General features: G+C 39.7%; 1 protein-coding gene across 1 annotated transcript; it reads right to left on the reverse strand.

Annotated features, from left to right (window-relative positions):
• Window positions 1-13,901: 13,901 nt before the first annotated feature.
• LOC131515511 (olfactory receptor 12D2-like) lies at window positions 13,902-15,269 on the reverse strand. The gene has a single exon (XM_058736216.1). The coding sequence runs from the start codon at window positions 14,914-14,916 to the stop codon at window positions 13,963-13,965; it is 954 nt and encodes a 317-aa protein (XP_058592199.1). The 5' UTR covers window positions 14,917-15,269; the 3' UTR covers window positions 13,902-13,962.
• Between the last annotated feature and the right edge of the window lie 538 nt (window positions 15,270-15,807).

Consider the following 15,807-nt stretch of genomic DNA (forward strand, 5'->3'; position numbering starts at 1 on the left):
TCTAGATCTGGGCGCTTACTTGCATATAAACAAGCATGCAGAAAATATGGGGTCCTCTCAGCCCGAGTCCTAAGGCATTCTCTTACCTGATTGTCGGATTCACAACATGCCCAGCTTTTCAGGTTTACACTCCCAACAGCTGAGAATGGCAGGAAGATATTTGAAGTGACTGTTCATATTGGGATTGCAGCATGAGCTCTTCATGTTCAGAAATGTCTTTGTCTCCTTCTGACATTCTTCCTGCCTTTCAGGAGCCACAGACCTTAGGCATATAAACACGGAGAGAGTGTCCCCTGGGTGTGAGCATGATCGCTGTGAGAATAAACAGGGTATTTTCCCATACTTGCAATTCAAGACAATTCCTCTTGGGTGTTGCTATCTTGAGTTCCATTTTTTTTTTTTTTTTTTTTTTTTTGCCCCCACTGCTCCAAGTTTTTCGTTTCTATGTTTCTTCCTTATTTGCAGAGTCGTGGACAGCAGGATTGTCAGGGGCCTTCTATGTTTTCTTAGTTCAATTACCTTTTCTTCCCTTGTCATCATGGGAACTTCCCTGAAAAACTTTGTGAGAGGGGTGCTTGGGTGGCTCTATCAGTTAAGCATCCGACTTCGGCTCAGGTCGTGATCTCACGGTAGGTGAGTTCGAGTCCCACGTCAGGCTCTGTGCTGACAGCTTGGAGCCTGGAGCCTGTTTTGGACTTTGTGTTTCTCTCTCTCTCTGACCCTTCCCTGTTCATGCTCTGTCTCTCTCTGTCTGAAAAATAAATAAACATTAAAAAAAATAAAAAAAAAACTGTGAAAAACTGAAAAAAAAACCTGGCAATGTTTGGTAAGGAATGGAGGCCAGTTGTGTTCTATTGACCTGTACAGATGATGATGATCTTTAACATTCTACATAATTTTTACTATGGTCCTGTGGTAAACAAGACAGAGGAACAAGGAGAAGTAGGATTGCTTTTATTTATTCCAAATTAGATTCTTCATTGTTGGTAATAGTGTTAAATTTGTTTGTTTAAAATAGACATCCCAAGGCTCACATCTTTCTCTAAGGGATGAGGCTGGTCTCTCCTTGTGTATCCTCTCTTGTTGCTGCAACCTTTATGTGAGAATATTCTGTGAGCCTCTTCCAAGGAATATATGCAATCTGACATCCATGCAAACTTTCTCATAACAGTTATAAACACCATGTACCCTGTCCATCTTTGTGTTGAGATCCATTATTGTTGCTTTGCACGAATGCATTGTATATTAATCACGATAAAAATTCCTCTTTCAGGGCATGCCTGGGTGGGCCCTTCAGATAAGCAGCCAGCTCTTGATTTTGGCTCAGGTAGCTTACTTATGGTTTGTGGATGGAGCCAGGCAATGGGCTCCGGACCCACACAGGAAGCCTGCTTTGGATTCTCGCTCTCTCCTCTCTCTCTCCCCTTCCTGTACTCACTTTCTTTCCTCTCTTTCAAAATAAACAAATAAACTTCAGAAAAATATTCCTTGTTCAAGCATATGCTAAACATATTATAGAAATAAAAATAATCTCATTGTAGAAACTATTGTTCTGAGTTCCTTATGTGCAAATACTCATTTATTTCCTCCAAATATCCAGGGAGGGATGAACTAACATCATATTTACTTTACAAGATAATGGCAGCTAAAAGGATTTAAGTAATTTGGCTGTTTCCTCCAGTGTTATTGAGGAATAATTGACAAGTATATTTGTATATGTTTCATATTTTAAATTTTTAATTATTTTATTTTTAAATTTACATCCAAGTTCACTAGCATATAGTACAACAATGATTTCAGGAGTAGATAACAGTGATTCATCCCCTATGTATAACACCCAGTACTCATTCCAACAAGTGTCATCCTTGATGCCTCTTATTCATTTAGCCCATCCCCCCCACTCACAACCCCTCCAGCCACCCTCAGTTTGTCCTCTGTATTTAAGAGTCTCTTATGTTTTGTCCCCCTTTCTGTTTTTATATTATTTTTGCTTCCCTTCCCATATGTTCATCGGTTTTGTATCTCAAATTCCTCATATGAGTGAAGTCATATGATATTTGTCTTCCTCTGACTAATTTTGCTTAGCATAATGCCCTCTAGTTCCATCCACATTGTTGCAAATGGCAAGATTTCATTCTTTTTTATTGCTGAGTAATACTCCATTGTATATATATACCACATCTTCTTTATCCATTCATCTATCAGAGGACATTTTGGCTCTTTCCATACTTTGGCCATTGTTGATGGTGGTGCTATATACATTGGGGTGCATGTGCTCCTTTGAAACATCACACCTGTATCCCTTGGATAAATACCTAATAGTGCAATTGCTGCATCATAGGGTAGTTCTATTTTTAATTTTTTGAGGAACCTCCATACTGTTTTCCAGAGTGGATGCAACTAGTCTGCATTCCCACCAGCAGTGCAAAATAGATCTTCTCTCTCCACATCCTTGCCAATATCTGTTGTTGCCTGAGTTGTTATGTTAGCCATTCTGACAGGTGTGAGGTGGTATCTCAGTGTGGTTTGATTTGTATTTCCCTGATGATGAGTGATGTTGAGCATTTTCTTATGTGTCTGTTAGCCATCTGGATGTCTTTGGAGAAGTGTCTATTCATGTCTTTTGCCCATTTCTTCACTGGATTATTTGTTCTTTTGAGGGGTGTTGAGTTTGATAAGTTCTTTATATATTTTGGATACTAACCGTTTATCTGATATGTCATTTGCAAATATGTTCTCCCATTCTGTCGGTTGCCTTTTACTTTTGCTGATTGTTTCCTTCGCTGTGAAGAAGTTTTTTATTTTTATGAGGTCCCAATAGTTCATTTTTGCTTTTGCTTTCCTTTCCCTCAGAGACGTGTTGAGTGAGAAGTTGGTGCAGCTGAGGTCAGAGGTTTTTGTCTGCTTTCTCCTCTAGGATTTTGAAGGCTTTCTTTAGGTGTTTCATCCATTTTGAGTTTATTTTTGTGTATGGTGTAAGAAAGTGGTCCAGGTTCATTCTTCTGTGTGTCACTGTCCAGTTTTCCCAGCACCACTTGCTGAAAAGACTGTCTTTATTCTATTGGATATTCTTCCTGCTTTGTCAAAGATTAGTTGGCCATACATTTGTGGGTCCATCTCTGGGTTCTCTGTTCTATTCCATTGATCTGAATGTCTGTTTTTGTATCAATACCATACTGTCTTGATGATTACAGCTTTGTAATATGTCTTGGTGTCTGGGATTGTGATGCCTTCAGCTTTTGTTTTCTTTTTCATGAATACTTTGGCTATTTGGGGTCTTTTGTGGTTCCATACAACTTTTAGGATTGTTTGTTCTAGCTCTGTGAAGAATGCTGGTGTTATTTTGACAGTGATTGCTTTGAATATATAGATTTCTTTGGGTAGTAGTGATATTAAACAAAATTTGTTCTACAATCCAGGAGCATGGAATATTTTTCCATTTTTTGGTGTCTTCAATTTATTTCAAAGCTTTCTATAGGTTTAAGTTTATAGATTTTTCATCTCTTTGGTTAGATTTATTCCTAGGTATTTTATGGTTTTTGGTTCAATTGTCAATGGGGTCAATTCCTTGATTTCTCTTTCTGTTGCTTCATTATGGTGTGTAGGAATGCAACTGATTTCTTTTTTTTTTTTTTAATTTTTTTTTCAACATTTTTTATTTATTTTTGGGACAGAGAGAGACAGAGCATGAACGGGGGAGGGGCAGAGAGAGAGGGAGACACAGAATCGGAAACAGGCTCCAGGCTCTGAGCCATCAGCCCAGAGCCTGACGCAGGGCTCGAACTCACGGACCGCGAGATCGTGACCTGGCTTAAGTCGGACGCTTAACCGACTGCGCCACCCAGGCGCCCCGCAACTGATTTCTGTGGATTGATTTTATATCCTATGACTTTGCTAAATTCATGGATCCACTCTAGCAGGTTTTTTTTTTTTTTTTTTTTTTTTGTGGGATATTTTGGGTTTTCCATAGAGTATCATGTCGTCTGTGAAGAGTGCAAGTCTGAATTCCTCCTTGCCTATTTGGATGCCTTTTATTCCTTTGTGTTGTCTGACTGCTGAGGCTAGGATTTCCAATACTATGTTGAATAACAGTGGTGACAGTGGGCATCCCTGTCGTGTTCCTGACCTTACAGGGAAAGCTCTCAGTTTTTGATGAAGATATTAGTGGTGGGTCTTTCATATATGGCTTTATGATCTTGAGGTACGATCCTTCTAACTGTACTTTCTTGAGGGTTTTTATCAAGAAAAGATGCTGTATTTTGTCCAATGCTTTCTCTGCATCTATTGAGAGGATCATGTGGTTCTTGTCCTTTCTTTTATTAATGTGATGTATCACATTGATTATTTTGTGGATATTGAACCAGCCCTGCATCCCAGGCATAAATCCCACTTGGTCATTGTGAATAATTCTTTTAATGTATTGTTGGATCCAGTTGGCTAGTAACTTAAGGATTCTTGCATCCATCAGGGAAATTGCTCTGTAGTTCTCCTTTTTAGTGGGGTCTCTGTCCGGCTTTGGAATCAAGGTAATGCTGGCCTTGTAAAATGAGTTTCCTTCCATGTCTATTTTTTGAAACAGCTCCAAAATAATAGGTGTTAACTCTTCTTTAAATGTTTGGTAGAATTCCCCTGGAAAGCTATCTGGCCCTGGACTCTTGCTTGTTGGGAGATTTTTGATTACTGATTCGATTCCTTTACTGGTATGGGTCTGTTCCACTTTTCTATTTCTTTTTGTTTCAGTTTTGGTGGTTTATATGTTTCCAGGAATTTGTCCATTTTTTCCAGATTGCTAATTTTTTTGGTGTATAATTTCTTATAATATTCTCCTATTATTGTTTGTGTTTCTGCAGTGTTGGTTGTAATCTCTCTTCTTTCCTTCTTGATTTTATTTATTTGGGTCCTTCCCTTTTTCTTTTTGATCAAACTGGCTAGAGGTTTATCAATTTTTGTTAATTCTTTCAAAGAACCAACTTCTGGTTTCATTGATCCATTCTACCGTTTGTTGTTTTTTAAAATAGCATTGATTTCTGCTCTAATCTTTATTATTTCCTGTCTTCTACTGGTTTGGCGTTTTATTTGCTGTTCTTTTTCCAGCTTTTAAGATGTAAGGTTAGGTTGTGTATTTGAAATCTTTATTCCTTCTATAGGAAGGCCCAGATTGCTATATATTTACCTCTTATGACCAACTTTTTGTGTCTCCTAGGTTTTGGGCTGTCATTTCCATTGACTTCCATGTACTTTTCAATTTCCTCTTTAACTTCTTGGTTAGTCATTCATTCTTTAGTAGGATGTTCTTTAGTCTCCAAGTATTTTATCTTTCTAAATTTTTTCTTGTGGTTTGATTTCGAGTTTAATGGCGTTTTGGTCTGAAAATATGCATGGTATGATCTCGATCTTTTAGTACTTGTTGAGGGCTTATTTGTGTCCCAGTATGTGATCTATTGTGGAGAATGTTTCATGTGCACTCGAGAAAATGTGTATTCTGCTTTAGGATGAAATATTCTGAATATATCTGTGAAGTCCATCTGGCCCAGTGTGTCATTCAAACCCATTATTTCCTTGTTGTTTAGATGATCTGACTAGTGCTATAAGTGGGGTGTTGAGACCCCTACTGTTATGGCATTATTGTCAGTGAGTTTATGGTTTTGATTAAGTGATTTATATGTTTTGGTGTCTCATGTTTGGAATATAAGTGTTTACAATTGTTAGATCTTCTTGGTGGATAGACCCCTTAATTATGATATAATGCCCTTCCTCATCTCTTATTATAGTCTTTCTTTTAAAATCTAGATTCTTTGACAAAAGTATGGCTACTCTGGCTTTGTTTTGGAAGTCATTATCATGAAAGATGGTTCTCCATCCCCTTACTTTCAATCTGTAAGTGTCTTTAGGTCTAAAACGGGTATCTTGTAAACAGCATAAAGATGGGTCTTATTTTCTTATCAATTCTGTTATCCTATGTCTTTTGCTTGGAGTGTTCAGTCCACTGATGTTTAGAGTGAGTCCTGAACGATATGAATTTATTGCCATTATGTTACCTGTAGGTTTTGAGTTTTTGGTGGTCTTCTCTGGTCCTTTATATTCTTTGTTGCTTTTGGTCTTTTTATTTATTTTTTATTAAAAAAATTTTAAATGTTTTTATTTATTTTTGAGACAGAGAGACACAGAGCATGAGCAGGGGAGGGGCAGAGAGAGAGGGAGACACAGAATCTGAAGCAGGCTCCACACTCTGAACTGTCAGCACAGAGCCTGACGTGGGGCTCGAACTCACGGACTGTGAGATCATGACCTGAGCTGAAGTTGGATGTCCAACCAACTGAGCCACCCAGGCGCCCCTCTTTTTATTTTTATTTTTCATCTTTTCTCCCCTCATAGAGTCACCCTTAAAATTTCTTGCAGGGCTGGATTAGTGGTCATTAACTCCTTTAATTTTTATTTGTTTGAGAAACTGTTTTTTTTTTTTTAATCTCTTCTTGTATTTTGAATGACAGCCTGCCTGGATAAAGAATTCTTGGTTTTACATTTTTTCTGATTCAGTACATTGAATATATCCTGCCACTGCTTTCTGGCATGTGTAGAGTCTGTGGATAGGTCTGCTGCAAACCTAATCTGTCTTCACTTGTAGTTTAAGGACTCCTTTTCCCTTTATGCTTCATGATTTTTTGCTAGCCTTAGTATTTTGTGAATTTGACTATGATATGCCTTGTTGATGGTTGGTTTTTGTTGAATCTAATGGGAGTCCTCTGTGTTTCCTGGATTTTGAGGTCTGTTCTTTCCCCAGGTTAGGAAAGTTTTCTACTATGATTTGTTCACATAAACCTTCTACACCCTTTTCTCTCTCTTCATCTCCTGGGACCCCTATGATTCAGATATTATTCCTTTTTTAATGAGTCACTGAGTTCTCTAATTTTATATTGTGCTCTTTTGCCTTAGTGTGCCTCTTTTTTTCCTGCTTCATTATTCTCCATAAGTTTGTCTTCTCTATCATTGATTCGCTCCTCTGTTTCATCCATCCCTGCCGCTGTGGCACCCACTTGAAAATGCAGCTAGTTATAGCATTTTTTATTTCATTCTGAGTAGCTTTTACTTTTATCTCTGCAGAAAGGGATTCTAATACATTTTCAACCCTAGCTAGTATTCTTACTATTGTGATTCTAAATTCTGGTTCAGACATCTTGCTTGTATCTTTTTTGATAAAGTCATTGGTTGTCATTTTCTCTTGTTCTTTCTTTTGGGGTGAATTCCTTTGTTTTATCATTTTGAAGAAAGAAAGGGAAAGAAAACAGTAAAAAAAAAATTAAAAACACACAAAAAAATCAAAGGATGGATCCTAGGTGTGTTTGGTCTGGTTGTCGAAGGAAACTTGATAGATTAGAGAAAAAAGGGACAGATAGAAAAGAAAAAAGAGAAAAAGAAAACTTTCGAAAATTTGAAAAATGAATGCAATAAAATAGAATAAAATGAAATGATAGATAGAATTTTAAAAAATTACAATAATGTAAAAACTATAGTAGAAAAATTATAGAAAAATCTTTTTTATTAAAATGGAAAATAAAAATAATTTTTTCTCATTCTGTATTCAAGAATGAGAAAAGAAAAAGAAAAAAATATATAGATGGACCTGTGAAGAGAATGAAATATTATTGAAATTACCTCTGGTTTCCCCTAGAAGTCAAACTATGAAGAGGTTCATAGTCTGAATAAAACTGCAGGTGGGTTGACTTGTTTTGTTCCTCAAGAGCGCAGTTGGCCCAGTTGGGTGGGGCTTAGTGTAAAGGCTCCATTCTCCACTAGATGGCATTGCTTAGCTTACTGGGGTGGAATTTTGTGGTGCTTGTAGGCAGGTATGCACATGCACAGGAGGGGTGAAATGGCGTCACCCAGCTATCCAGTCTCTAGTATCAGAACTCTGTGCTCTCCCTGACCAGCAGTCAAGCACCCCTCCTTTGTCTCTGGCTTCTGTCTCTCCCTGCTTCTGCACTATTCGTGATCAAACCATAAGGCTGACACATGGCATCTCCCTCCTGAGTTTTATCTCAGATGCAGCTGTGATTCCCAACCCCTCACTTCTGAGTGACTGAGGCTTTTACCCACTTAAATCCTGTAGAACAGGGTTTCACCGAGCAATGGCCATGTGTGGCCTGCCCCCAGGAATGTTCACAGGACCATGCTATTGCTAATGCCTGGAGATTGTGACTGGGTGTCCACCCGCCCCAGAAAAAGTTCACATCATTGTGTAGCAGTAGTGTTTCAGTGTTTATAATAAATCACAATACAAATCTGGCACCAGGATTCACCCTTAACAACCTTGTTCCAGCACAAGCGAATGTGGATGTTCTCTGGGGTCTGCTGGGACCTTTTCCTGTGGGGTGACTGTGCAGCCTCTACCCAGTGTCCTCCCAGCAGGGGAACTGCCTCTCCCCATGTGACCTGAAAACCCCTGGACTCCACCCTCCTCCTGGGGATTTGCCCTTCCCACCAGAGTACTGCCAGGTATCAAGCTGTGGAGTTTCAGTCTCTGAGCTCCCCCTGTTTATAGATTCTTACTGGAATTTAAACCCTCTACTTTCTCCTTTCTCCATTTTTAGGTCATTCCCTGCAGCTGTTTCCTCTTTTCCACTTTCTCTCCAGCTGCTTTGGGTGGGGGGTACTTTTCCTGTATTCTCCCCCTAGTCTGTGTCCTCTCTCCACAAGCAAAAACGGCTCCTTGCCCTCTATGGCTTCTCTCTCCCCCAGTTCACCTTTCTGTGCTGCGTACCTGCCAAGATCTGTGGTTCAGGTTGTGCAGATTGTGTGTGAATCCTCATATCAGTTTTCTAGGTGTGGAAGATGGTTTAGTGTTGATCTGGCTGCATGTTAGGGATGAGAGATGCCAAAAAACAAAAACAAAAACAAAAACCTTCCATGCTGTTCCACCATGGGTGTGAACTCTTTCTTAAGTGTCTTGTAGAAATACCCTGGGAAGCCATCTGGCCCAGGACTCTTGTTTGTTGGGTGATTTTTGATAACCAGTTCAATTTATTTACTGATTATGGGTCCCTTCAAATTTTCTATTTTTTCCTGTTTGAGTTTTGGTGTTGTATGAGTTTCTAGAAATTTGTCCATTTCTTCCAGACTGCATAGTTTATTGGCATCTAAATTTTCATAGTGTTCTCTTATGATTGCTTGTTCTGCTGTGCTGGTTGTGATCTCTCCTCTTTTATTTGTGATTTTATCTATTTGTGTTCTTTTTTTTCTTTTTGAAAAGTTGACTAGAGGTTTATCAATTTTATTCTTTTTTTTTTAATTTTTTTTCAACGTTTTTTATTTATTTTTGGGACACAGAGAGACAGAGCATGAACGGGGGAGGGGCAGAGAGAGAGGGAGACACAGAATCGGAAACAGGCTCCAGGCTCCGAGCCATCAGCCCAGAGCCTGATGTGGGGCTCGAACTCACGGACCACGAGATCGTGACCTGGCTGAAGTCGGACGCTTAACCGACTGCGCCACCCAGGCGCCCCTCAATTTTATTCTTTTAATGAAGCAGCATTTAGTTTCATTTATCTGTTATATTTCTTTTTGTTTGATGTATATCACTTATTTCTGCTCTAATCTTTATTGTTTCCCTTTTTCTGCTGACTCTAGACTTCATTTGGTGCTCCTTTTCTAGCTCCTTTAGATGTAATGTTAGGTTGTGTATTTGGGACCTTTCTTGCTTCTTGATATGGGCCTGAATTGCAGTATACTTTCCTCTTAGGACTGCCTTTGAGGTATCCCAAGGGTTTGGACGGTTGTGTTTTCATTTTCATTTGCTACCATGTATTTTTTAAATTTCTTCTTTAATTTCCTAAGTAACCTATTCATTCTTTAGTGGGATGTTGTTTAACCTCCATGTATTTGAGGGCTTGTTTCCAATTTTTTACTTGTGGTTGATCTCAAGATTCATAGTACTGTATTCTTAAAAAATGCATAGTATGATCTTGATCTTTTTGTACCTATTGAGGGCTGATTTGTGGCCCAGTATGTGATCTATCCATGTGCCCTTGAGAAGAATTGTATTCTGCTGCTTTAGGATGAAATGTTCTGAATATATATGTTAAGTCCATCTGGCTCAATAGGTCATTCAAAGGCATTGTTTCTTTGTTGGTTATCTGCTTAGATATTCTGTCCATTGATGTAAGTGTGGTATTAAGGTCCCTACTTTTTTGTATTATTATCAATGAGTTTCTTTATGTTTGTGATTAATTGATTTATATATTTAGGTGTACCAAGTTGGAGACATAAATATTTATAATTGTCAGATCTTCTTGCTGGATAGTCCCCTTAATTATGATCTAATGCCCTTCTTCATCTCTTGTTACAGTTGTTTTAAAATCTTGTTTGTTTTAGGCTCCTGGGTGGCCCAGTTGATTGGGCATCTGACTTCAGCTGGGGTCATGATCTTACAGTCCGTGGGTTTGAACCTCACATTGGGCTTTGTGCTGACAGCTCAAAGCCTGGAGCCTGCTTCAATTTCTGTGTGTCTCTCTTTCTGTCCCACCCCTCTGCTTCTGCTCCTTCTTTCTCAAAAATTAATATAGAAACATTAAAAAAAATAAGGTCTGTTTTTTCTGATACAGATATGGCTACTCCAAATTTCTTTTGTTGTCCTTAGCATGATGGATGGTTCTCCATCCCCTCACTTTCAATGTGCAGATGTCCTTAGGGCTAAAGTGAGTCTCTTGTAGGCAGCATATAGATGCATGTTGTTTTTGTTTTTTCATCCATTCAACCCTATGTCTTTAATTGGAGTATTTAGTCCATTTACATGCAGAGTGATTATAGAAAGATATGAATTTAGTGCCATTGTGTTGCCTGTACAGCTGGGATTCAATATTTGAAGTTTTAAAGGACCTTGCACTGCACGGACACACTTTTCTACCTTGGAGTAGAGACTGTCCACACTATATGAATTCCTTTGTCCCTGAAAAACTGTCCCACACCTGTGCATTGCATGGAATATTTGGGGGTAGCACTGCTAAATGCAGCAAAGGTTATTTTCCTCCAAGGTGAGCCTCTGTCCCCTTCTGATGAAAGACCTTTTACTGGCACTTGCAGAGCCTTTTGTCCTTGGTGAGGCAATATACCCTCTTTCCAAGCACTCCAGGAAGAGGACTACTCTTTTCCGGTTCACCCCAGAGATTGCTACACCACACTATGCACTATGAGCCAGTTTCCTTCTCCCCAGGAGCAGACGCCACAGCTCTGCTCCTGAGAAAGTCACCCACTTCCAAAACCTCAGAATTTGAAATCCACATACTGCAAAAAAAGAACTGGGACACCCAGTACTTCTCACTCCCCAGTGTGTATCCAGAGAGGTTTTCTTCTAGTATGAACTAAATGCAACACTTTCTCAACCCCTCTCACTTTCTCTCCCCTTTGTCTCTCCCCGGAATGGGTTCCCTCCCCTCCAAAGCACTGCTGTTTTTTCTCCCTCCGTTTATTTCCATGCACCTCATACCTTTCACGCTGTGGAATTACACTGTGATTCAACATATATATATGCGTTATGGAATTTCCTACCACGATTATTGCAGTTACTATATGTCACCATATGAAGTTATTATAATATTGTTGACTGTATTCCTTCTACTGTACTTTAAATCTCTGTGATTTATTTTCTCTATAATTGGGAGTTTGTATCCCTTAATCCCCTTCTCCTATTGCACCCTTCCACCCACCTCCCTGCCCTCTGGCAAACACCAGTTTGTTCTCTTTGTTTATGTGTATGTCTGTTTGTTTGTTTGTTTTTCTTTATCTTGTGTTTTCAGATTCCACACATAAGTGAAAGATATGGTATTTATCTTTCTCTGACTGACTTATTTCATTTGGCATTATACCCTGAAGGTGTATCCACATTGTCACAAATGCCAGCATTTCCTCTTTTTCTCACAAGTGAAAAATATTCTATAATATACCTAAATCTATGTCTGTCTCTACTTAGGGCAGATAATTTGACCCTTTAGTTTGAAGTTCTTTAGATCAAAAGCAAACATACTTGAGGAACTGTACCCGAAAAGCCCCATCTATACCATGACCCAATGTAGGTGAAAAGACATAGATTCTGACTGATGTTGTAATGGGAAGAGATTTTAGGATTATTTGGAGGGAGGGTAAGTATGTGGGGACAATGTTAATCATTAGAAGTCAGAATTAGGACTATGGTGGATTAAGAATATCTGCAAAATCTTTCTTGTTTTTTCCAGTTAAAGGTGGGGATTTCCTCTTCCTGATTTGTTAGGCCTGTGACTATTTTGTCCAAGAGAGAATAGTAGAGGTGATGTCAATACTGGTTCTTGGGTTTGTTCGAGAGATGACTGGCAGCTTTTGCCGTGGTCTGTTGGCCCCCACGTAGAGTGTCAAGCCTGAGGCCTCCATGCTGCAAAAGCACAGAATAGCCACATGGAGAGAGCGGACCAAGGGAGACCCAGACAGAGACTTTGCCAGCTCTCAACTCTTCCACGCGAGGATGCTCACGTCAGCTCAGCCACGGCACAAGCATGATCGAGGAGAACCAGCCCTGCCCTGCTCTGTTCTTCCCAGTTCCTGAGCCTCAGAAGAATGCAATTGACTGGTATAGGTGTCTTCAGCTTCTGTGTTTGGGGATGCTAGTGTGTTATGCAGCAGTAGCCAACCAGATAATGATGTGTTCTTCTCTGGTTCACGGCCTGCGTGGAGCTTGGATTTTGTAAACAATTCTGATCAACAGAAATGAGGGGCTGAGACAGTTCAGGGTAGAAGATGCCTTCTCCACAGACACATTTTATTTTTTTTAATAAACAAAAGTAGAATTGGGGGACCAAAAACAGTGGATGAGATCAAACCACATTGTTTGTGTTCACAAAAGTGGATGCAGAGAATTTGAACAGTCAGTCCCTGAGCTCATACAAGCCAGTCACAGTCTTTATCTGCATCTCTAAAGGGTCATAAATGCTTCTCCCACCATCCCCCAGGCCCAGTAGCCGCTCCCAGGACTTAGAAAGTAGGGAACATAGTGCCTCCCAACATTGGCTCCAGAAATGCCTCAGCAATTATGACTTAGTGTCTTTTGCTATGTATTGGCTTGGTGACAAGTAAAGAAAACACAACATTTTGATGAATTCTGAACGTTTCCCCAGTATTACATCATACGGCATTATTTATAATCTGTGAAAAAATCATAGAAATAAGAAAAGAAAATAGAAAAATAGGTAGGGTTTTGAAACTCATCCTTTGTTGTGACTAAGATTGTGGTATAAAATACTAATTAGCTAGAGAGGGATTCTGAGTTTTTTTTTCTAGTCTGTTCCCACACTCAGAAATATTTAAGAGCATTCCTTTATCATTTGTCCAGTTGACTTAAAAACATCACTGGAGATAGAGGTTCCAAAACTCATTAGAAAAACCATTGGCTAATTTATCCATGTTTATCAGTGCTTAAATCATTTGTTTTAACCACTTACTTGCCTCCTGCTTAGAGAGATACATACTGATTAAAAATTCCTTTAATTCTTTTGTAAATTACCATTGCTCATCCTATTAACTGTGGTTCAAATTCAATACCTCAAAATACAACAGGATAAGAATTTTATTCCTCACGTTAAAATACATTAACTTAGAAGAACTACACAGATAAACAGCTCTAAGTAGTAGTCATGTACCCAATATATGGGTAATATAGATGTATTTCTATCCTTGATTTTATTAGGGAATTCATAAGAATACATAAATCAGTTTTAGAACTGACATCCTGAAAACAAATTGAACATGAGGATTCTATGGCTGGTGTCCCATGGGTTCATGTTTCCATTACGCTACCTAGGCATGCTTTATTTAACATAATCAGGCTAGATTTTCCCATTTATCTTTTCTTTGGACAGCTCGACCTGTTATACATATTGTACATGATCTGAGAAGCAGTCTAACCTCACATACCAACTTTATCATCGCCTATTGCTTCCTGTCTTAGAAGTGTGCTCTAGATGTGTTCAGGTCGCCCCTCCTACTGAAGACACTACTCAAGGCAGCCTTCACGTCCTTGTTCCTCAGTGTATAGATCAGTGGGTTCAACATAGGAGTGACCACAGTGTACATGATGGCAGCGACCTGGTCCTGGTCCATGGAGCTGCCTGAGGTAGGAGATATGTAAATGAAGATAACAGGAGCATAGAAAAGAATGACCACCATGAAGTGAGAGGCACACGTGGACAGTGCTTTGTGGAGCGCACTACAGGAGTGGGTCTTGGAGAAAAGAGAGATGATTATGGAGAAGTAGGAGAGAAGTGTTAGGAAGAAGGGGCCCATGGCAATGGTCCCGGTAACCGTGTTGAGAAGCCACTGGTTGAGCTCCGTGTTCCCGCAGGCCAACTCCAGCAAAGGCTTGACATCACAGAAGAAGTGATGGATCTGATGAGAACCACAGAAGTTCAAGCGAGAGGTCATCATGGAGTGCAACAGGGCATGGAAAAAACCAATGGTCCAGACTGTGACAGCCATCTGGGTACAGAGCTGGTAATTCATGATGACAGAGTAATGCAGTGGCCTGCAGATGGCCACAAAGCGGTCAAAGGCCATCACGGCCAACAGCATGGCCTCCGTGCTGCCCAGGAAGTGGAAGAAGTGAAGCTGGGTTATGCATCCCAAGAAGGAAATTGCCTTGTGTGTAGAGAAGAAGTTCTCCAGCATCTTTGGCAGTGTCACTGTGGAGTAGCAGATATCTAGACACGACAGATTTCCCAGGAAGAAATACATGGGTAAATGGAGTCTTGGATCAGAGACGACAACCAGGAGGACTGCTCCATTGCCAGCCACACTGACCACGTAAATTGCAAGGAAAACCACGAAGAGATAAGGCTGCAGTGCTTGGATGTCTGTGACTCCCAGTAGGAGAAATGCAGTGACTGAGGTTTGATTCAGCATGGCTTAAGAGAAAGGATGAATTACTCTCTGGAGCGTACCTCTGTTGAGAATCAGAGACTTTGTAGTGGAGGATTCTCCCGTCTACACAATGGTACTTTGAGGGAGAGCATTGTTGTTTTACACAGTCCCCACATCAGACCTTTTATAGGATTTGCCTCATTAGACTATTAGATATTATGGTGAACTGTTGGTTATGGGCCATTGGTCCACCATTTTTTCCCCTTATTTGATTGTCATTAATATGTTTCTTTCTCCCAGAGACTCAGAGCACGTAGCCAACCTACCATCTTCTCTGGCTGTGCACATCTACCTTCTGATAAAACTTTAATGGGCATCCAGACTGCTACCTCCAGACCTTGTAAGAAAGCCCCTGAAGGGTTTTAACTAAGGAATATAGACAAGGAGAGAATGAAAACAATGGAAGGAAATCTGAATGGAGATGCAGACATGGGGTGCCTCCTACAAAAAGGGGAATTTTTTTTTCTAAGCTTGGGAAATCCCTGAGAGGAGAATAGAAAGATTTGATGTGAGAGGAATAAAGGAGTGGGTTGATGAGGCAGTCCTTCTCCATAGCCTGGGGGATTCTAGGCCGTAGAGTTGAAGGAATTTAGAGAACATACCTGATCTGTGCTGTGCCTCCATGAAAGGCTGGCTCCATACAGGTCAGAGTAGCTTTCTTTGACAGTATGTTTTGCACACTGTTAATCCTACCTTTCCTATGTAAGATACAAATGTTATGGCAAATATCATTTTGGGTTCTCTGACTCACCAAACAAAATTGGATCAAAAATTCACTTGGGGAAGAAACCTTTTTCTAATATTTAAAGACAATTTCTAATCAGACCTGTCCTTACTCAGTCATTTATTTCACTGCAATTTTAATGCTGAGAG

Source organism: Neofelis nebulosa, chromosome 6 (genome assembly GCF_028018385.1).
Source record: "Neofelis nebulosa isolate mNeoNeb1 chromosome 6, mNeoNeb1.pri, whole genome shotgun sequence".
Lineage (NCBI taxonomy): Eukaryota > Metazoa > Chordata > Mammalia > Carnivora > Felidae > Neofelis > Neofelis nebulosa.

Coding starts and splice junctions, on each gene's coding strand:
- LOC131515511 (XM_058736216.1), bottom strand. CDS start 14,916: ATGCTGAATCAAACCTCAGTCACTGCATTTCTCCTACTGGGAGTCACA.